This window comes from Anoplopoma fimbria, chromosome 5, assembly GCF_027596085.1.
Source record: "Anoplopoma fimbria isolate UVic2021 breed Golden Eagle Sablefish chromosome 5, Afim_UVic_2022, whole genome shotgun sequence".
Lineage (NCBI taxonomy): Eukaryota > Metazoa > Chordata > Actinopteri > Perciformes > Anoplopomatidae > Anoplopoma > Anoplopoma fimbria.
The window spans coordinates 10,491,382-10,513,861 of NC_072453.1; the positions used below are offsets into that span (position 1 = coordinate 10,491,382).

General features: G+C 40.6%; 1 protein-coding gene across 1 annotated transcript in view; it reads left to right on the forward strand.

Annotated features, from left to right (window-relative positions):
• The window catches only part of aatkb (apoptosis-associated tyrosine kinase b), a 55,929-nt gene that overhangs the window by 18,055 nt on the left and 15,394 nt on the right, over positions 1-22,480 (forward strand). Inside the window, 3 exon segments of the mRNA XM_054599499.1 lie at positions 8,181-8,321; positions 11,772-11,905; positions 18,733-18,874. Of these exon segments, the coding sequence (XP_054455474.1) occupies positions 8,181-8,321; positions 11,772-11,905; positions 18,733-18,874 (417 nt within the window).

Genomic DNA, 22,480 nt, shown 5'->3' on the forward strand with positions numbered 1-22,480 from the left:
GTATTTATTCCCTGGTGAAAACATAAATGTTCATAACGAGAAAACATCTCAGAAAGTACCATTGTTGTGTCCAGATTCAGATTAAATTGAGACATGAGGACACCATAAAGTCCACAGTTAAAACAATACAAACAATACTGCTGGGGCAGCTGGGTAAAAAGTGACAGTGACGTGTGCAAATTCAATATTTTTCAACCCATATTTTCTTAGATTGTTATAGTACCGTGAAAGATATCCTCCAGATGCATCCCTGGTACCTTTTTTTTGTTTCCCTTAGTCAAAGTAAAGCATCATTCTACCAAACTGATGAGGCTTAAAGCAACATACACAGTTCATGATTATCACAGAGATTCTCATAAACATAATAATCATCATTCAGAGCCCATTTTACATTAATATTAACATCCATGTCCTCTCTGTGACAAAGCAAACCCACAGAGAACAACACAACTGCTGTTTATCCACATACGGAGTAAAAGCACAGAGCTTCAGCTGTGTTCAGAAAACCCACGCATGCACATGCAGCATATCCCATCATCCCCCGGGACGGCGACGTCGTATTAAGATGGAGAGCAAACATGAAGCCAAACAAAGGAGTGACATTCATGGTTGTTGTGGTGGGAGGTCAGTGGGAGGGATGAAGCTGCTCCGCTGGTTCTCTCCGTGTTGTGTCCTTTAACAGATCACACACACGTATGTAACCCGTTATGTGGACACACACACTTTAGCTTTGAGTGTAAATATTCAAGAGTGGCTGATTCCAGAGATGATGTGCATTACCAAGTGCGTCATTTTTTATTTATTTATCTCACTGAATGTTCACTATTCCTCTGAGAGTGTGTTTGAAAACGAAAATGTTGACGGACTGTCCGGTTATTAGACTAATGGATACAACTTGAACATGGTTGGAAGATAAATTAATGTGGGAACATCACTGTTAAATAATACTGCATTATGACTACAGTATGCAAAAGCCATCAATACTAGTGATTCATGTATTCAACTTTATAAAGAAAAAATACTCTGTTGGAAGGAAAGTGCTGGTGGCTTTGGGGATTTTCTTTTTTTTTAGGTTTGTTTAAAGAAGGAAAGGAAAGGAACAGAAAAAAACACAAGCAGAAGGAAGGAAGGAAGGAAGGAAGGAAGGAAGGAAGGAAGGAAGGAAGGAAGGAAGGAAGGAAGGAAGGAAGGAAGGAATAACTTAAAAAGAGTAAACTGAAAAAAGTGCAGATTGAAAAAAAGGATGAAAAAGGTGTCAAAGAAAGAAAGGAGAAGGAATGGAAGAAAGATAGAAATAAGGAATGAAGGAAAGAAATCAGGAAGGAAGGAAATGAAAAGAGAGAAAGATTTATCTCATGTTAAATGTTTAACATGAACTCTATTGTGGAGAAAAACTAGAAAGTCTCTGAAACTAGAAATAATCATGTTAAGTAATAAAAGCTCATATCACCGGCTGAGCCATCGGACTTCCAGACATCTTATTGGCCTAAAATCAGTTGTGCAAACCTGTCGTACAGCGACAAATACAAACCTTATAACCCTTTAGATATTGTACTAAATTCCAGCACTTGGGTAAATAGATTTAGTTCTGTTCCACCGCTGGACATCCGGCTGATGTGGCCGCGGGGCCCTCCAGGGAGCCGAGTGCTGAATAAACCAGACGAGCCTGAGGTGTTTGTGGGCAGCGAATCATCAGGGGAGGAGAGAGAGGGCCTCAGGTGGAAGCTGTCTGCTGCCAAGGCTGCACTCCGCATACTGAGGGGTCGCTCTGCCACAGCAGGGCAGGAGGTGTCAGGTAGACGGCACATCAACGCACACACACACACACACACACACACACACACACACACACACACACACACACACACACACTGAAACAAACAGCAGAAGTGCCGACGCAGGTGATCTGGAAAACTATTCTCTTATTTGTTGGAGGTTGCTGAACAGAGATAATGCGCCCGCTCTGGGGAGAGGTGTTTCATGGTTAGTGGCTCTGAATTACAGCTTCCTGTGTGATGTGGTTACAGTACGTGGGCGGCCTGCGTATACAGAAAGGAAGACTTCACTCCCACACGATCTGAATAGCTAATCCTCCAAATCTTTATTGTGGACGGGTCCAAACAGTGTGACGTTCTGTAGCTACACTGGAGGATCTCACAACAGTAAAAAAGCCTGGAATGGAGGGAGTCAAATTCCCAACACAGGAAGTCGTGACGTGTTTAAATTTAATGTGCAGAGAGGAGAGGTGACTCTGGCAGCGCTCCTTCAGCGTGACATATTGAGAGTTGTTATACAATTCAGCATTCATGTAATATCTGCCATGAATACGAGTAGCAAAGTGAGAAAAATAGATTGTCGATGGGCCAGATTAGTATTGAGTTTCTCTGATCTGTGGGGGTTTCCAGAAGAGGTTTGAAGGAGTACATTTACATTTTTTGTGTAAAACTGCAACAAATGGCATCCGCTGTGTTTCCGTTGTGTTTTCACAGTGTTGTGACCCGCTTGTTGCTGTAAAATCTGTAGTTTGGATGTAAATAAGATGAAAATAATGTTGAGTTTATAAGCTTTGTTTTTGGTTTATCTACTATGAATCTCTTCATTTGTGATTTCCCGTGTTTCATACACTTTTAAAAACTATAAAACAAAGAACCTGCAACATTATTTAAATAGCACTTTTCTAAACAATGTCACAAAGTGCTTTAACAAAAGAAAAACCAGACATCGCAGATAAATGAGATTAAGGACATGAGCACAGAGGAAGTAAAGACATTAAAATGGATGAGATAAAATAAACTAAAATAAAAATTGTTTAATTATAAACATATATCATCAAACACTTCTCAAATCTTCCACAAAGAGAAAAGTTTGAAGATAAGGCTCCTCATTGTTTGAATAAATGCTCAATCAAAATCCTGCTGTGCTTTAAGGAGGTGAAATCAGAAACTCACAAACTGGGTCACATTCAGCAGACTACAGATCCTCCACATGAGGACCTACTCAGTGATTACTATCTATTTCTACAGACGCTAACTTAAAAGACCTTAGAGTAGCATTTAAATGTCTGTTTTAGATATAAATGAATTTGTTTCTGAAGTAAAAATCCAATCAGCACCAATGGTAGAAATATTTCAGTTTGAGGTGACAGGAGAGAGAATAATAAACCAACACATTATGCACACTGCCTATATAGACACTTTTACAGTTTGTTAACAGTGATGATGTACGTAAGTGAATTCAAACAGTTTGGCAACGGTAATACAGCCGAGTGCAATAACTTTAAACCACCAAAGATGTAGAATGCAACCTAAACAAAGTAACTTTACCGCTGTGTGCTGTTAGTAAGTGAGTAAAATAAATGAGCAAGAGTTCAGATACAAACTTGTATTTCGCAGAGAAATATTACGAGCTTCAAGTCACTAGATGATCCAACTCTGTTATCTGTGTTCATGTACAGAACCTCAAACACCGTGCAGAGACTCAGAGGTTTGACTTTATTCACTTTTTGTCAAAACATTTAATATAGCTGGCAGCCATAGTCACTGCCAGTGTTTTGGTTTAACCAGTGACCGTGTTAACTGGTGACTCATTTGAATGCGTCCCAGATGCGGAGAGAGTTGATTCTGACAATCGCACACCCAACAACTAGACATTTTGATGCTGGTAACTTTTTTAATTCAATGTTTAAAGCTTGATAACTTATAATCACTTTCCTTTTCCATATATTGTCGTTTCTCTCTCATGTTGAGCCCAAATGTAAGGTTTTATTCAGGTGAGTGTGTGGAAGGTTATAATTTCCTTCCTATTGTTGAGGTTTAGTCGTTCTTTGTCTCGGCAAAGCCTCTGTGAGCGTTAGGAGGGATGAACGGGATTTGTGGGAAGCAGTTACCATGGAAACCAGTTGATTAATATAAAAAAAGGAATAAAAAATTGCAGCCTGCTCTTGAGTCAGACACGTCGGCAGCTGTTCGCTAACATTTGGTCGTGTTTACATTCAGATCTGCCATGACAAACCAAACATGCATCATAGTTGTTTTCTAGCAGTCTGTCTGTTGCGCTGTCTGTCTGTCTGTTGAGCTGTCTGTCTGTCAGAAATGAATAAATGATGAGGATCACTGCATCGTTTCATGTTCACCAGCAGATGTATACGGCAGATTGGTTTCTCTTTGATGACCAGATCATCAGCTTCATGCAGTTCACGTGTTTTGGGCTTGTTTAACCATCTCTGACCCTCCTCTCCACCCATCTGTTTTTTTTACCTCCTGTCACTATCATCATCATCTTAATCATCTTCATCTTCATCATCATCTTCCCTCTCCGCTCTGTTGTTTCTTTCATAACTGATGAGTCTTCCTGTTGTCATGCCGTCCCGGTCTCTCTCTCGGTGCCTGGTAGAAGCACCGCGTCAGCAGTGTTTTATTTAACCACACCAGCAGTTTTTGAACCCGTCGCTCGGTCGGCTGTGAGTTAAAAGGCTTCGTCTCTGTCACTGGTTTGGCGCACAGACACACTCATGTTTATTTTTAAAGTGAGAAACATCTACTGATTGAATCCATTACTTCTCTTCTTCCTGAGTCTGATCCAAACCCTCTGCAATGGAGTCTGGGGTTGTTTTTTTGATTTTGCTTTGCATGCACAAGGGTGTATTAGGTGTAATGTGCGTGGAATAAATACTTTTATGGGAAATTGGAGTTCTAATATCTGATATTTGAAGGTTTGTGAGTTTAATTATGGGATTATAAGGTGTTTTCCTTTTTCAAAGTGGTATTTATCAGCTGGTGTTTGGTTTGACATTTGTTTATGGACTTTATGGTCTTTACCGTTTCCTTTTAGCACAAATTAAATTAATCTCTAACTCTGATTTATTGTTGTGGTTGGGGCTCAGCATTCAGATTTTTCCCCCCAATACCTATTTCATTTAAAAATTATTAAAATATATAAACTTTTATTAATATATCAAACTTTTTTCCATTGTGTTGCACAAGATTTTATGCATGAACATGATTTTTTTTATTTTAAATGATGTAAATAGTAGTTCAGGTTCAGCTTGATGTAAACAAATAAATAACCTTTAAAATGTCAGCCTTTTTTATGGGTTTTAATCCTGACCCACAAACACCTTGAAGGTGTCAAAATAAACCTCATTCCAAAGGTCAAACTAGTTCTCACAGGAGTACAAAAACAAAAAGACACATTTACATGCAGACACGTCAGGCTGTGTTGTTGTTGTCTGTCAGTGGCAGTTCAAGGTCTGTGGGTCGAACACATCACTCACCTGACACCTGACTACTAGCTTTAGCCTGAGAGCTAAAACCGTAACCTCTGCTCCTGATGTAGCATGCAGGTGACATCACAAAAGTCACAGCCGTACAGTGAATACATTTGACCATGAATCATGTGAATATTTTCTCAAGGATTTTGCATGATTCATAAAGACTTTTAGTTTAGGCCTGCCTTGTGTTACTCCAAAAGATATTCAAAATGTTTGAAATAATGTGTTTGTAATCGTCTTCAGGAATTCGATTTTGCATTTTACATTTTTACAGGAGAAACGAGACATTCACTTACAGACCCATGAAGAAGCTAACAGTGTGAGCGAGCTCTCTTGTGATTTATGTGTAGGATGGCGACCTTTACGAGACGCTATAGGTCACATTTGCATCTGACATAGAATGTTCTTTGTATCCCGATCTGGTTACCATGTTTGGACCTTTTTTAAACATCAGTGTGTGTGTGTGTGTGTGTGTGTGTGTGTGTGTGTGTGTGTGTGTGTGTGTGTGTGTGTGTGTGTGTGTGTGTGTGTGTGTGTGTGTGTGTGTGTGTGTGGGAGAAGTCCCTGTCTTGTCCATTATGGGTTATAGCCTTTCATTTCTTTGCTTCCAAGTCTTGACCATGATTGATGATATGAGAGACAGTAAAGAAAATACCTTTTGGAATTAATATCTTAATCTCAAACCATTTCTTTCTTTACTTCATCATCCCTAGTTCAGATCTCTTTGTAAATTAATTTCTGCGGCCAGTGTCACCTTTCTCTCCGCTGAGCTTTAGATAATTTAGCCTTGGCGAGGACAGTAACCAGGGCTGATGGAGGGTGAAGGGTGTCAGCAGTCCCCTGGATTCCCTTCCTGCCGACTCCCCTGAGCTGGACATGAGCAGCACACACAGGAAGAGAGCCAGGACAGAGCTGTAACCATCCTGGCTTTGACTCTGTGCCCCTTTCTGGACCACAGCTGCAGCATAAAACTGGGCATTGCTTGCTCTATAATGGCCTGTTGACTTATCTGAATGGAGCAGGATTAACAATAGCGACGCACTGATTACTGATTGCTTAATTAGACTTCATGTAAAGCAATGATAGAAGCCAATACAGAAATGCGCATTTATTTGTTGGTAGAACAACAGTTTTATGCACGTCACAGCGTTAATGAACTAGAGACAGAGCGTATTTAAGTCCCGTTCACAACGGAGGGGAAAACAATTCATCGCTCTCCACTGACTTTGTTTTGTGTAAAGGTGTCTCCTTGTGTTTGCTAGCAAACAACAGAAAAAATGCCCTCAAGCTGCTGTTTGGTGGAATGAACTACCAACAGAGTAATGAACCAGAACTAAGCTGCCCAACTGAAAAACTGAGGATACAGGCAATAACACTGGAGGCATCAGCAGGAAGAATGAGAAGTCTTTGGGATCTTAACACTCAGTATCGCGTTACGAGAGCAGCAAACATTTTGACCAAATGTGTAACTATATTTCTGTATATTAGGCTAAAGCTTTTTTCAGTATGACACATGTTTGCAAGTGACTTAGCTAACTACAGTAGCTTGCTAACAGCTATCTACATCATCATCATGGTTGGGCGTGGTTTTTAGATTATGATGCGTTACACTCTGTCTCTGAATTTAAGACCATCTCACACCGGGGGCATGACAAATATTCAAATTGAAAATTCTTAATATTCGGCTGCTAATATTTCGCATCAAAACTATTCACACAAACAGCAATGGTAATGAGCAACAGTCGCAACACTTCAATTAAAGCTGCAAGCCTTGCACTTCTTTGACCGTCACACACGTGTGTGCACGATTTAGACGGTTTCCTGCGTGGAGCAGCGGTGTTAACTTAAACCTTGAATGTGTTAAGTGTATCTCCGAAAACTATTTTAAATGTAAACCTGTTAAGAATGGGAATTTTTTTTAAAAAGAATCAACTTTATATTGTTAAATTTAACTTCTCTTTTCAGCCAGGATATTATGTTTGAGTCTGTAGCTCTGATCTAAGCTCTGATAATCCACTTATTTAACAGTAGATCTGAGGTCTGTGTGTCAATAACTCTGTAGGCCAAGTGGATCCAAGTGGACTCTGAAATGGAGTGACATAATCATGACGGGAGAAATGTGTTTTTTAGAATCAGTGTCTTTGGCTTTACATCGGCTCTTGGGATATTTTGAAAACATGGCTGCTCATTAAATCATGATGCTGCCAGTGTTGACATTCTCTCCCTTATTGGGTGCCAATATATTCTCACCCATTACAGCTGGTCGCTTCAAACTAGGACGCTCTACGTACCCCTATAGCGTCAGTTTTGGACCTTTCAGGGATGGCGTGTCAGTTTCCGCTCGTTAAATGCGTCTGCTAAATGACTAATGTAATGTAATGTAAAATGCGCAGTATGTTTTAAAAAAAAAAAATCCAGATCCACCATGTTAGAGTCCTGTGTTTGTTTGAGCCACCCATGTATTTATTTGAGCCCCAGGTTGAGTGCACATATCTTAAAAAGTCTTATTCAACCTACAGTACATGGCCAATAGTATTCAGTTACATATTTAACAGTCTGTGTTTGTGTGTTAAACTACTGAGGGTTTATTAATAAAAAAGTAAGGAATCAGGATGAAGCTGGCAGTCAGTGTTCACAGATATGTTTCAACTAACTCATTAAACTGCAAAAAATACCCTGAGTGATTCTTCAGCTAGTTCTGTCTCTGTAAAGGCCGAGGGAACACGTGAGGCTGTCAGATAGACTCAGTGTTTGGTTTCTGGTTCTGTGTGCTCTCGGTGAGACTCAGAGCTGCTGAGTGCTGAGGAGGTTCTCCTGGGGAGTACACAGCCCTTCAGCCTCCTCTTCTTTACTCAGCTCCTTTCTTCCCTCCTCTCGTCTCCTCACGCTCGCTCCCTTTTTCATCATTTAGTCATCGGGATGCGCTTCGGCTCGCTGCCTTGGGAGGCTAAAAATGGCTACCACCTCCGAGTAGCTGAGAGCTACACGGTTCTGAAGCTGCCTGCATCAAGTAGTAAAAAAGAGAGAAAAGATGCAGCAGTTCACGAAAACTGTCAGTCCACCTTCCTGTGTTTTTCACTGAAAACTGGTCTTGTGTTTTGTGTTTTTGAGTGCAGTAAATTAAGTTGTCTGGAAGGAACATGTTCCTGTGAACTAAGCAGCCTTTGGCAGGACACATTTGTCTCTTTGGATCATTGGCTCATTACAGCTAACGAGAGAGAGAGCCCTCTCTATTTCATTAGGATTTAACGGTCAATGGTAATGATTTTACACCGCTAGGAGGGAAAACACAACAACCAGGTCTTATTGTGTGTTTCTGTTACAAAGAGAAGATGTGTAGCATCTTAGTTGTATAATTGCTGACTGGACAATTCAGACCAGCATCACATGACTACACCAATTTATTTCAATGATTTTTCCCTTTCCTTTCCTCTCTTCTTACTAACTGCTGTACTAAGCTTGTTTCTGCACCTACTATCTCACTGGGTACTCTACTGGAAAATAAAGTCATGCTTAAGATTAGATATTAATCCTTTCTTTATCCTCCACATTTCTCAACCTTTCTCCTACGCTCACTGCTTCCTCCTCACCTTTCTGCTTGGACACACTTGGAGGATTCATGTGGAACAGAGGCATCTTACCTCACAAACTCAATCGATATCGGAGGTGTTTAAATGTTTCAACAGAAAGATTCTCAGTATTTTCTGACTCGATCTCATTCTTTTCAACTGAAGACGTATTTCAACAAAAAATAAGACACTGGAGCATGCTGTAGTTTTTAGCAATGTTACTCAAATACGAGGAAATGGTGTTTCAGCGGTGGATTAATCCACAGTTGGTGCTCTAGTGAGTATTTGTGGCAACAGGACAGTGTTTATTGGATTGAGTCAAACTAAACCCTGGTACACTACCATAGTTTTTGGAAAGAAGTTGGGCTCTATTGCACAGAGGAATATCAGAAGCTACTGTATAAATCAGGGTTGGACACATAGTGTATACTTTTGTCTGTTTGTTGTCAATAAGAAAAGAAGATATCATCATAATTATTATCATTATAGAGGCCTTATTAAGAAACCTTAATTGTTTGATCATTTACAAAAGGGTTTGTACTCACATTCTTTCACTGGGAATAAGATTTACAGCAGTGTTGGTCATTTCTGATATGAAATTCATTGCAGACTAGAGGTCTGAGATTTTTGCATCTGCATTATATTATAATAATGTCAGCTGGACTTAACTGCTCTGTTTTCATTGTGGCTGCACGTGGACCTACTGTATGTGTTGCTCAAATATTAATCCCCAGCTGCCTCCCCAGTTGCACTCCCCATCTTGTGCTGCAGGGGTGAGAGATGGAGACGGGATTTGTAAGCGAGGGAGTTTTAAATAAACCACAACAGAGACAGAATATGTCTCTGCTCTCTGTAATTAACCCCATGACAAATAAAAGGTGATTAAATCTGAAGCATTTCAAAGCACTAAAGGGTTATTGACTGATCTTGCAAAGCTGGCTTTTTCCACCTCTTCCTCCCACTCTGCTTCATGTGGCATCATATTGCTCTTTTTATGGACACTCTTTCTGGACCGCTGGTTTTATTTAGTCCAGTCTATTGAAATATTCAGTGGAATTCAGGCTAGGACTCCATGTTCCAGAAACCCCTGAGCTGTCCAGCTAACCACACATTTAACTGTTAAATTTGCATGTTTTTTTTCCTGTTTTTCTTTTTTTACAAATATTCTCGTCCTTCTCACATTCTGGCAGCTGGCCTCCTAAACAACAGTGTCCACACTCTGTCCAATTATACTAAGAGCCTGATACTCACCGAGAGCCAGTCGCACCAGCTTTCAGAGGATCAGCGTAAACTGGCACCAGAAATTACTCTCTGTGCTCTGTTTGTTATGTACGTGTGTGTGTGTGTGTGTGTGTGTGTGTGTGTGTGTGTGTGTGTGTGTGTGTGTGTGTGTGTGTGCGTGTGCGTGTGTGTGTGGAGCTGGGTGGCACTGCTGTTGGCATGAATCAGTGTGAGAGTGATTTACAGCTGAAGGCAATCCCGCATGGCTGTCCTTCCAATCTGTTTCCTTGGTAACCGTTGCATTTCGGAAGCCGATCGCAGAATGAGAAAAATAAATCATCCACTGCTCTGATATGGCAACTAAAAGTGGGAACAAGATATTATTTACGAGGGTTGGACAGCATGCACGCGGCACACGTGAGGAATAATTCAAAGCCATCAAAGTGTGAAAATTGGTGTTGCAGATACAGAATGAGTTTCAGAGCGATAAAATGAGAAAGAGACACCCTTAGGACAATAAGACAACAAAGAAATCCACACTAAAGGCTTCAGAGGTGGAACTAGAGGATGTAAATACTGTAAGTAAACTGCATTAATATTGTATCATTATTTTAATTCTATCTTTCTTTCATTCAAAAACACAAATTTCTTGTTTTGCAGATAAATCCTACTGTAAAAGTGTTCCGTTAAGGGGACAAGGGAGATGTTTTATCATTTTCCTTAGCACATGTGGTGCCAAAGGGCCCTTCAGGGTGTCTTCAGTCTGTTTTATTGTATTTTATTACTCAGCTTTCAGTTCTGGGTGACTTGTTATAGAGCGTTATGGTTGAAAAACATTTATTTTGGGCATTCCCACGGCCTTAACAATTCGAGATATCCAAAGTTGGACTCAAGCTGGAGACTTTGCTTGATTGCGTGTAAACATCTTTGCTCTTTTCCTGTGTTTACTCTCTGTCTTCTGTCTCTGCTGTTAAAGTTACTGTGAGGAACTTTTAACTGGTTATGAAACAGGCTCAATTTAAAGGTGCAGTGTGTAGGATTTGGCAGAATCTGACAGTGAGGTTGCAGATTGAAACTAGCTCGCTGGAAACCAAGCATGTTGTGTTTCTGGGGCGCTGCAGCAGTGAAGAACACCAAAGTTTCATCTTTCAACCTCCTTAATACTTAAAAATCTCCCTTTTATTTTGGTAAAACAAATACGAGTTAAAGCTAGTTAAATTTTAAGCAATATCTTTATTTGCAAATCACCCTCACAGTGCTTTTTTACAATATGAGAATGTTATGAAAAAGCCAATAAGTGCAAAACATAAGCCTCCCTAGTCAGCTGACTGTGATAAATCGTCATATGCATTTATAGCGTGGTTTTGTGAGCAGAGTGGTTCATTGTGTTCCAGATAAATCCTACAGTGCTGTAATGTTTCACAGCATTTCAAGCTATAAATCAAACATGTGAATGGAAATATAAAGTCTCCTGAGAAAGCAGTCAGTCCATGAGATACTGAATAAAACATTTAAAGTGATGCAATGAAAAAACCTACTTATACACAACAGCGTATCAATGCAGATTACAACCCTCTTATTGCTGTAATCTTATTGTGCTCATATGCGATACGAGCTTTAACATGCATTTGATCACATTAACGATGTGCACACAGTCTAATAGTGTTATGCCTCGGCTCATATTGTTTCTGTAACCCTTGTGTTTCCTGCAGATGGCGCTCCGCTGAGTGAGCTGTCCTGGTCGTCGTCCCTGGCTGTGGTGGCCATCTCCCTCTCGGGCCTCTTCACCTTCGTCTTCCTCATGCTGACCTGCCTCTGCTGCAAGAAAAGCAAAACCGGCTTCAAGGTGGGCCTCTCCTCTTTGGCCGAACACCGATTCTCAACAACTTCCACGTGAAACATGAAAGAAATATGAGGCATGAAGACGAACACACGCTCATTAAATAATATGAAGTTTTTATGGAGCCTGGCTCAGAGTTACCTGCACTCTAACCCTCTCTTTGCCCGCATGCACATTATTGCAAATGGCCTGAACACAAAACATTCCTCTCAGCCTCTCATTAGACCTCCATTATATTCAGTACACAAGGTCTCCAGCCATTTGTACTTAGAACACGTTGATGGGAAGTTTATAGAACCGCAGACAAAGGTGATAGAGGCTTTGTTTATGTAGCGGCGGGAGGCCTGCAGCTTTTCAGGTCCATCTTGTGTCATTGATGTAGACCCTGATTCTTAGCAGCAGCAGAAATGGGTCAGGGCACCGCAGAAAGTAGGACAGGGAGCAAGGAATATTTATATATGTGTGTGTGTGTGTGTGTGTGTGTGTGTGTGTGTGTGTGTGTGTGTGTGTGTGTGTGTGTGTGTGTGTGTGTGTGTGTGTGTGTGTGTGTGTGTGTGTGTGTGTGTGTGTGTGTGTGTGTGTGTCTGTCTGTTTGTGTGTGTTTGTGTGTGCATAGGACCGCAAAAACGCTAACATATATGTCAACATGAATGTTTTTCTTCCGTGCCAGCTATATTATCCTGCTGCTTCACCTACATGTTTAAACGTATTACCTGGTTGAGTTCTCTTGTAAATAAACACAGTTCAGCATATTTCAACAAATCTCATTCTGTGTAAAGATGACAAATATCGTAAAAGCATCTCCTTTCTCATAAACATTTGCAAATTGATATTTTGGAATATTTACATCCACATAGCAGTCTTCTTCTTCCCGCCTTTTGCTGCTTTGTTTCTTGGCCCATTACCACCAGCAGCTGTCAAACAGTCTGAAACAGAGGGATGTACTAAACATCACAGCCTCCCTCAGTCTGCATACTTGTTCATCACATCACCTATAAGTGCTTGTGCACAAATTTGTCCTAACCCACAAGAAACAAACAACGTAATGAAAGGGGAAATAAGTTTTCCCCAAACCTTATTGAAACTGCAGTTTAGTTTTGTGAAAACTGATTTTTTTTTGTAGGAGACAGAGTTGTTATGCTGATGTTTAACAGGTATAATGTTACAAAAACTGAAGATAACCCGTGCACAGCAGTGCCTTTACTGTAACCTGAGGTGTGCTGGAATTTTGATTTCCTTTAGTTTACCAGGTATAATGTTAACCATGTTCACCATCTTAGGTCAGCATGTTAGCATTAGCAATAAACTCAAAGTACAGCAGAGGCTGATGGAAGTGTCATTAGTATCGAGTTATAAACCTAAGTATTAGACTAATTTAAATATTGGCTTGAAGCTGCTACTTGATGAAATATAAATGGATAAAGGTTTTACAGTTCATCTTCTATTGATCAGAAATATTCTGTGTTTCCAGCTTTTTTAATGTGAGGATTTGAAGCTTTATATAATTTTAAATTGAATATATTTTGGGTTATGGACATTTGAAGTAGTGTCCTTGGGCTGTGAAAACACAAGATCAAATAACGTTTTTATAAAATAATTAACAAATAAAGACTTAAAATAATTGGTTACAGCCCGTCTTTCATGCATTATACCTTTTTAAAATCTTTATTCTTCCACATCAAGCCCTTACTGTGATTCATATTCCAGCACCTCACTTGAAACTGTCAATTCAACATGATTTATTCTTCAACTACTAATTCATGTCACATCATTTAAGAAATGAACATGTGATTCAGGTCAATTTAGGGGAAATGGCGGTTAATGCTGCTGTGACACTGGGAAGAGAAGCACATGATTAAAGTCTGTTGGATGACATTTCTCACTCAGTCAGAGAATGTGAGATGTTTCAGTAATGAGCTATGTTGGCCTTCAGGGTAACATCTTCTCTCTCTCTGCCAGCCTTTCTGCCTTTTTTGATTTTCTCTCCACTTTGAATGAAGCACAGAGCTGCAGTGTGTGTAGTCGTGTTACGTAACATCCTGTCCTTTCTTGAACACTGTATGTGTGTTTCTAAGTGTGCATCTTGAGTTGTGTTCTTTGCATACAGCCCATCGAAGATATACAGTGTGTGTGATGAGCTTCGTGTCTGGTTTGTGTCCTCGGGTTGGACCACCCGGCTCGGACCTGTCGGGGTGTGTCCGAGGAAGGGGCCAGGGTGGGGGGGGAGGGCGTGAGGGCGTGAGGAAGGGCATACCCATGAGGCCACAGTGCATCCGGCCTCAGGGCCCCATCTGGAATTAAACACAGCCGCTCCCAGAGCAGGAAGAGGGAATGTTAAGCAGAAAAAAAAAAACTTGAAGAGGAGATGAGAGAGAAAAGCTCTTTGTGTTTTACAGACAGGAAAGATGAGAAACTTCCTCCAACAATCCTCTCGGCTGTAAATGGGAGAAGTTTGGGGTTCGTACTTGGTTTAAGGGTTGAAACTCTTAAGTTTGCAGTAATAAACTTTTCTGAAAGAATTTGTTATTGTATAGAAATGAAGGGATCTGCCATGATTGAACATTCTGACCTTATGAAAAATGATAACTTATTATTATACTTTCTTGCTTGAGTCAGAAGAGAAAATGGATATTTCTTGTGCCTCATCCGAAATGAATCCTTTATATGACCCCTTAAAACAAATTGCCATTTTAGCACTTCACAGATTGATTAAATTAGATATATGTTAGTAATCAGTGAGCTTGGATTTTTGTTAAACTTGGAAAGAACCAGACTAGCTGTTTCCCGCCTGTTTCTTGTCTTTATGCTAAGCTAAGCTAACTGGCCACTGGCTGTAGATTCCTATAGAGATGAGAAGTAGCAGTGACCATAGTGAGGGACAAACGAGATACGTGACCAGCGACTCACGACACAAACAATCAAAGTGACAAAATGTCAACGTTACTTTTAGTTTCCCACAGGACAGGACTGTGTTTGTTTGACCGATCCACCTCCACCTCCCTATGAGGACTATTTTGTTCTTTATCAGTTGCTCTAAACATTTAATATTGACCTGGGTGGTTTTTACACAACAGTTAGTTCAAACTTGGTTGCATCGGTATCAGACGACGAGGGTCATTGACCAACCGTCAGTATTTGACGATTTTGGTTTGAAGCTGGGTTGAGGAGAATCATTCTTTAAAAAATTTAAACTGTCTTCATCCCATAATCTAAACACACACCCTTCTAACTCAGAGATCCTTCAATCTCTGAATTTAGTGCATCAAATGTCTTCTTATTTGTAAGATTAAGGGGCATCAGATTTAAATACATTTCAAATCAGGTTATAGAAACCCTTAATAATTTATACAAGAGTGTACATGAGCACAAAAACAACATATGGGTCAACAAATTTTTTAAGGTTAAGGTTCAGGTTAAGACCGTAGTGATGAAGATCAAGGTCAGGAATGAAAGCAGTCAGTGAAAAGTCCTCACAAGTATAGCGTTAACCAGAAATATGTGTGTGTGTGTTGTCATGGTTTTATGGGTAAAGGGGACTGCCCCGCAGATGTTCTTTGGCTTTTGGAAGAGAGAGAGAAAAGGAGAGGAAGAGACGCAGTGATGTCACATGTATAGTATGTGAACCCCCCCTTCATCCTCCCCCTCTTCCTCCCACTTGTATTTTTCTCCCTCACATTTTTGTGGGGGCTCAGTTTCTCTCCTCTCTTCCTCATGAGACGACCTGAGGTTGGGTCCGGCCTGTGAACTGGGAGACGGTGCTCCTCCTCCTTCCTCTCCCCAGCTTCTCCTCTCCTCTCTCCCTCCGTCCCTCCGTCCCCGTCAGTACCAGGGACAGTCAGCGGTCAGATCTTCCTCCTCTTCCTCCTCTCTGGACTCAACAATGACCCTCTCTCTGCAGAATGATGATGCCCTTTTTTCCTGCAGCCGCCAAGCTCCAGCTGCTCTGCATCCATCACACACCTTTTAGGGGCCATTGAGTGTGTGTGTGTGTGTGTGTGTGTGTGTGTTTTTATGTATGTGTGAGAAAAAAACCTGAATGAGGTTGAGATGCTGAAACCAAAGCAGAGAGCGTTTGACATGCCGTCCCCACCTGTGGACTCTGAGGAAAGGTAAGCTGACTAGAGGAGCCGTGGGGTCACAGAGACACGTGTTCAGGCTGAGCGATGTGCTGCTTAGGGAAGGACGCTGTTTTTTTTCTTTTTTCGATTGATTAAAAAGGAGAAAAAAGTTTGATCTGTAAATCTTTTAGGATGTTTGTTGGACAGTTTGAAAATAAAATTATAGGATTTATCAGCGGATTTCTCATTGTTTTTAGTCACCTTTCTTTTTGTGCAGATATCCATGTGAAAAATTTTACGTAAATCTGTTAATGCTTTGTTTTCTGTTTTGAAACATGTTTTATGAAACCTGAAAAGTTTAGGCAATTGATTGATCAAACAAAAATGCCAAAGTATTCTCTGGTTTCTGCTTTTCAAATTTGACGATTTACTGTTTTGTCTGTTTGCTATGATTGATATGATGTCTTTGAGTTCTGGACTGCTGGCTGGGAAAACCCCAATTTGAAGACATCAGCTTGCATTCTAGGATATTGCCGTAGGAATTTCTTCTATTTGCTGATTTATTTTCTTACTTATGGATTAATCGATTGAAAAAAAAGATTAAATATTTGCAGGCCTGGTCTTGGTACTTTTTTACTGCAGGAAGTATGGACATTGAGTGAGGATGTTCCTGTTCTGTAAATGGTGTGTGTGTGTGTGTGTGTGTGTGTGTGTGTGTGTGTGTGTGTGTGTGTGTGTGTGTGTGTGTGTGTGTGGTGTGTGTGTGTGTGTGTGTGTGTGCGTGCGTGCGTGCGTATGTGTGTTAGTGTCTTTGACAGAGTGCGTGTCGATGTGGAGAGTGAAACCACATGTTGGATGGGAGGGCGAGCGGGGCCGTGTGAAGATTTGGATCTGAGGCCGAGGGAGGGTGTGCAGATGTGTGTTGTGTGTATGTGGTCGCATTGTTGGGGGACAGGATGAAGTGAGAGACAGAGGTGTTTGAGTCTGTGTGTGTGTCTTCGTGTGCGTGTGTGTGTGTGTGTGTGTGTGTGTGTGTGTGTGTGTGTGTGTGTGTGTGTGTGTGTGTGTGTGTGTGTGTGTGTGTGTGCTTGAGGGCTGCAGCGGGTCATATTTTTCCAGTGTTGGGACCCCTCTGCTCTCCAGCTCCCAACTAAGAGACTTTTATTCTGACATCCGGTCGGTAGATGCAGCCAACTCCCTCCTCCTCCTCCTCCTCCTCCTCCTCCTCCTCCTCCTCCTTCATCCTCTGCTTCATCCTGCTATGTGTCCCTACGTTCAACAGACAGAAAGACTCTTTCAGGGCCTCCTCACTGTTATGTCTCTTTTTTTTCATTCTCATTATTCATTTTATCCATATTGTCCCTCCCAAAGCAATTAGGTTATTACAGAATAATTTTGTGAAAGATGCTCCACCCAATGAGTCGATCCAGCAAGTGAAAGAAAAATTCATTTAGAAAATGGACCAAGAGGGAAGAGAAAAACACATTTACATAAACATGTAAAGATACATATATCACTATCATGGTAGAGAAATGTAAAATAGAGCCTGGTTTCAATAATACAGGAAGTATCTAGAAAGAACAGAATCACCATGGTTTTTTTTTTAAATTGAATTTATGCAGGGGGACCTTATGATTCATGATAACCTTTTTCAGTATTGTTTAAGAGTGTTTTTCACCAAAAAGGATATTCACTTAAAAAGATGTGATGCTATAAGAAATTTGAGGTAAATTGATTCTAGTATGTTTAAGAATATTTAAATGATTATCGGAATAATAGAAATTATTGAGTGAATCGAAATTATTTTGTTGAAATTTTCAAATTGTCCCATGTCTAATACAGATATAAATAAATAGAGCAAACTAAGTTTATCTCATGTAGAAAGCGCTTGTTCATATATCTTTCATACAAAGAAATGTTACTTTCCATACAGGATTTCATGTGGACATTTTTTACAAAACCAATTCTGAGTAATTTATTACAAAGCAGTTACGCTCTATATTCTTAACAGAGACTCATTTCCTTTGTTCCCACAGTTGTGTTTTATATACATATTAGTTGAATCTTTATTGACAGTGATCAGACTTCCACGCTCTCTGATCTGTCTTTGCCACTCACAGTTGAGACGTATTGATCTCCTGCTTGGTGTCATTTGGTGTCTGTGAAGATGAGGGTTGGATCAGGTGTCAGCTTAAAGAAGTTCAGTAAATCAAGTCAAACGTCCTTTTTCCTTTCTTGTTATTTTGTGAATATGCTCATTGTCGGTTTTGATATTACATAATTTATTAATATATTACATTTTTGCTGCGTGAGAGTCAGAAGCCTTTTCTCTCTCCAGATTTAATGCTTCCAGAAAGCATCTCAGCACTTAAACCATCAGGCTTAAATTGTGAAGTTGAGGACTGAGATATTTGTTATCTTAGCACAAATAATCTTTTGGGTAAATCAAAGTGGCTTTGTTTACACTATGGTGTTCCAGTCGGCCTCACAAACGTACAGAGAAGCAGTGCAGCGGGCCAGGACAGCTTGCTTCAGTTTATCTCAGCTCTGCCTCAGTGCTCGAGCCAAACCATCATTCATTTTGGATTTTTTAATTTTTTTAGCACATCAATGCAGTCGAATATTACATACAAATTAGGGCATGCTTGTGCAGTTTGTTTCCAAATTTGCATCATCATGTCCTTGAAATGAACCGGTTGTCAGTCTAATGCAAGCAACCTGTTTCTTTTGAATGATCTTTAAACCTTTCGGTGCATTTTTGTATCTGTTTTCCAGGAGTTCAGGAATGTGGACGGGGAGGAGTACCATGCAGATATGTCCACCTTGGCCTCGCCGGCCTCCCAGGGCAGCCCGGACGTCTACATCCTGCCGCTCACCGAGCTGTCCCTGCCGGTCGCAAAGCAACCTGCTCGATCAGGTGGGTCGAATCTTTAATTCTGTTCATTTTAACCACTTAAACCCTGCCAGTTCCACCAGTGGCTCCATCTAAAATGAATCAACAATGTTGTGCAGCCAAGCTCAAACTAAAGTTTCCAATGAGAGAAAATCAGCTTGAAGTTTTTAGGGAAGTAAGAACATTTTATATCTGCCTTGAGTTTTAATGAAAAAGTAAAAATGTATTGTTTGAAAGGTTAAACTTCTTCCACTACATTCCAGCTTCTCACTCATCAAATCTTTGAAATCCCCACGCTACATTTAAGAAGATTTACTCTTTCCCCCAGCTGAAAGGGATAAAATATAAGATGAATATCCAGTCGTGAAATCCTTTTCAGTCAGTGCTTTGGAATTTACATCTTCAGTCATTTGCTGCGAGCTGATGCAAACCTTGCAATAGCGCCAGAGCCTTACACATGCAAGAACATTTCAAGGGTGTGATAGTAACGGGAGAGCGAGGAGAGTGAGGAGAGCTGTGCATCTGGCGTTAGTCAACGTTTGTCCCCGGGGTGAGCGACGCCCTGACGCTGGCCTCGGTCAGCTTGGTCTCCACCTATCCCACAATCCCTCACTGCAGGCCCCTACAGAATGGACTCTGTGCTCCTTAGCTTTCCCTCTCTCCCACAAACATCTGCCTGTTGCGTAATAACGTCCAGGCGGCCATCAGCCTACTCTGCTGCTTGTAGGAATGTTAGGCATTCAGGGAGTACAAAACCCCAGTGAGAGTATTCCTCTCTCTCACTGTGTCGCTCTCTTTCTCTCGTTCTGCCTCTTTGTGACAATGGACCTCGTTGTGCGTGAATGGACTGATAAAGCCTGATAAACCGATGATGTGGTGGGACTTAATGGATCATGCCCACGAGGTTAATTTAAGGATCAGTCTAGATCTAATCTCAAATAGACGTGAATATGAATGTTTCACATATATGGTTTGACCCACACTCGTTAAATGTCAAAAGCATCATATAAAGGGGCAAACAAGAAGGGCTGAGTAAAAAAGGAGGGTTGGTTCACCCAAATCACAAAGAACATATTTGCTAACTAACGATTTTTTAACCTTTGTGTATCGACAACGCGCAAATGAGTTTACTCCTGAATAGTGCCAACAACATAACACAACAAAAACCTATCCAGATGGAGAATATCTAATGGACTAATGTTAATTACACAATTCATAAGCTAGTTGGACCACAAATCTGGTGCTAACTCTAGCAGTGGTGGCTATCCCCGTTCCGTGACCAGTGTGAATATCAGCTACATTACTAACTTCATAGTATTCCAGCTGCTGGGTGATCCCAAGTTCTTTATTTGGTTGTTGAAGTTGTCGATTTGTTGTTTGTCGAGCATTATTGGGTGTTGAAAAGAGGACTATCATTGTTTGAATAGTCTGAAAAATGTCTCATCGGACCGAAAAAAAAGGACAATGTTTCCGTCAGTCTGTTGCCCCGGGAAACAAATGCCAAATTTCCTAAAATACACATTCTCCATGCAACAAACAGAAGCACTTGGCTGATTTTTATGCAGAATGACGGCGATAATTTATATGAAATCAGTTGGAATCAAAGGATTTCATTGGTTAAACATACGTTTCTGCAGGAGGAAATGTGCTGAAATTGAGTTCCATCTGAATATTTTTACCGCAGCATGAATGAGAATTCATTGAGAACCATAAAACCAGGTCTTATACATTTCTGTGCACATTCTTTGGATGAAATTCCATGCTTGGTGTGAAACAGCTTTTACTTTCAGTGGTAGACATGTGGACAGGTTCAGTTCTACTTTGCATGTTGTTCAGTGCATGAAAAACCAGAGGAAAGGTTCTGGTTGGAAAAGTATTAGAAGCATACACATGCTCTGTGCTCTGTGGATAATAGAAACCATATGGTATTACAGTTGTTGCAGAGGTCATGGATTCATTTACTGCACCTTCAGGACTGCCTCACCCACTGACATCATAAAGTGAGATAGATTTTTCTTTTAATGAGAAATGGATCCATCATACTCTACTGTAGCTTGCTAACACATTTCCTCTCTGAGAGTTTCGGATAGTTTTTCTTATATTCTTGCAAAGGATTTTCCTACAACTATGCCAGTTCAGATTCTAGTTTATTTGTATACCACTACTTTATATAAATGCAGTTAAAAGATCTTAAGAGGGTGATAAAATATGAAAACTAAAAAGCTAAACCTACACAAAAGAACGAAGGGAAGTATAGAAGAATAGTGAAAAGCACAAAAACAGCAAAGAAATTGAATACATAGGAACAACAATTATTAGGATTAAAAAATATTATGAGAAATTGAATAGAAAAGTATTAAAAGTGCTTTCAAAAAAACATGGTGTAGGTTCAAGTCTCAGATTTCAGATTTCTAGTGATTCCTGAGAGCTGAGATAGATGTGGAGCTGAGGTACTTAGCAGCTATGAGCAAATCTGGTTACTTTCAGCCAATGTTCCCATCTCCTCTGTCATCCTGCTGTGCACTGGGACTGTTGGAGGATTATGTGAATAGGTGGAGCTCCTCATGAGACACCAGTACTGTAAGAGCTTGGCTCCGTCCGTGGGCCAGTCCCCAGGAACCGCCCCGATGCAGCTGCTCTGTGCTGCAGGCTGCACTGCAAAAGATTAATGGAGGCTCACACCCAGTCAGAGAGGACATGTGAACGAGCTGCACACACCAAGAGAAATCTGAGCAAAAACACACACACACACACACACACACACACACACACACACACACACACACACACACACACACACACACACACACACACACACACACACACACACACACACACACTGAGATTTCCTTCCTCTCAGAGCACATACATGTGTTCTATGCATCCTTTTAACAAACACTCAACCTCTAAATCACCGCCATGCTGCCGTTTCTAATTGAGTTACACAACAAGAGTGGCCAAACGTCATAAGTGAGTTTAAATGTCCGAGGACAGCTCTACAGCTCAGCACCTCACTGACTCAGATGTACTGGACTGGAAGAGCATAATGGGGATTCCATTTGTCTCTGAGTGATTTAGCCGCTGTGCATTTCACTAAAGACTTCCTGGCTACTACAGCGATTAAGCTAGACGCATTCTTCAGAGAGAGATGGAGCACACGGCTTAGACCAGACCAGACAGGACGGTCGAATGGAAATTGAGTTAGTGTGTTGGCTGTAAAGACACCTGAGAACTTACTGGGTTTTTGCAGTTTGTCACAGTGGGTGTTTTAGAAAAGGAAAACTATGCAGGATAACTACCCTTCTTTATATTAAACAAGGTGCTGGAAGTATTAAAACACTCACAATGATAGAATAGATATCTATGCACTTACATCTATGCTAAGTGTGCTCTGCATAGATCTAAGTTCATTGATCTAAGGGTGCGGATATCTATTCAATCAGAAAAGGTAAAATAGAAAGCACTGGTACTGTCCTTCACTTCTTAATGCATTATTATAATAATAGAAGAATGCAGTGACAGATAAACATGGGATGCATTGATTTATTTTATTTTTACATTTATTATTTTATTGGTGGAAAGAGAAGTAATACTAATAATAACAAGTTGGTCACCTTGCATGAACCTGTA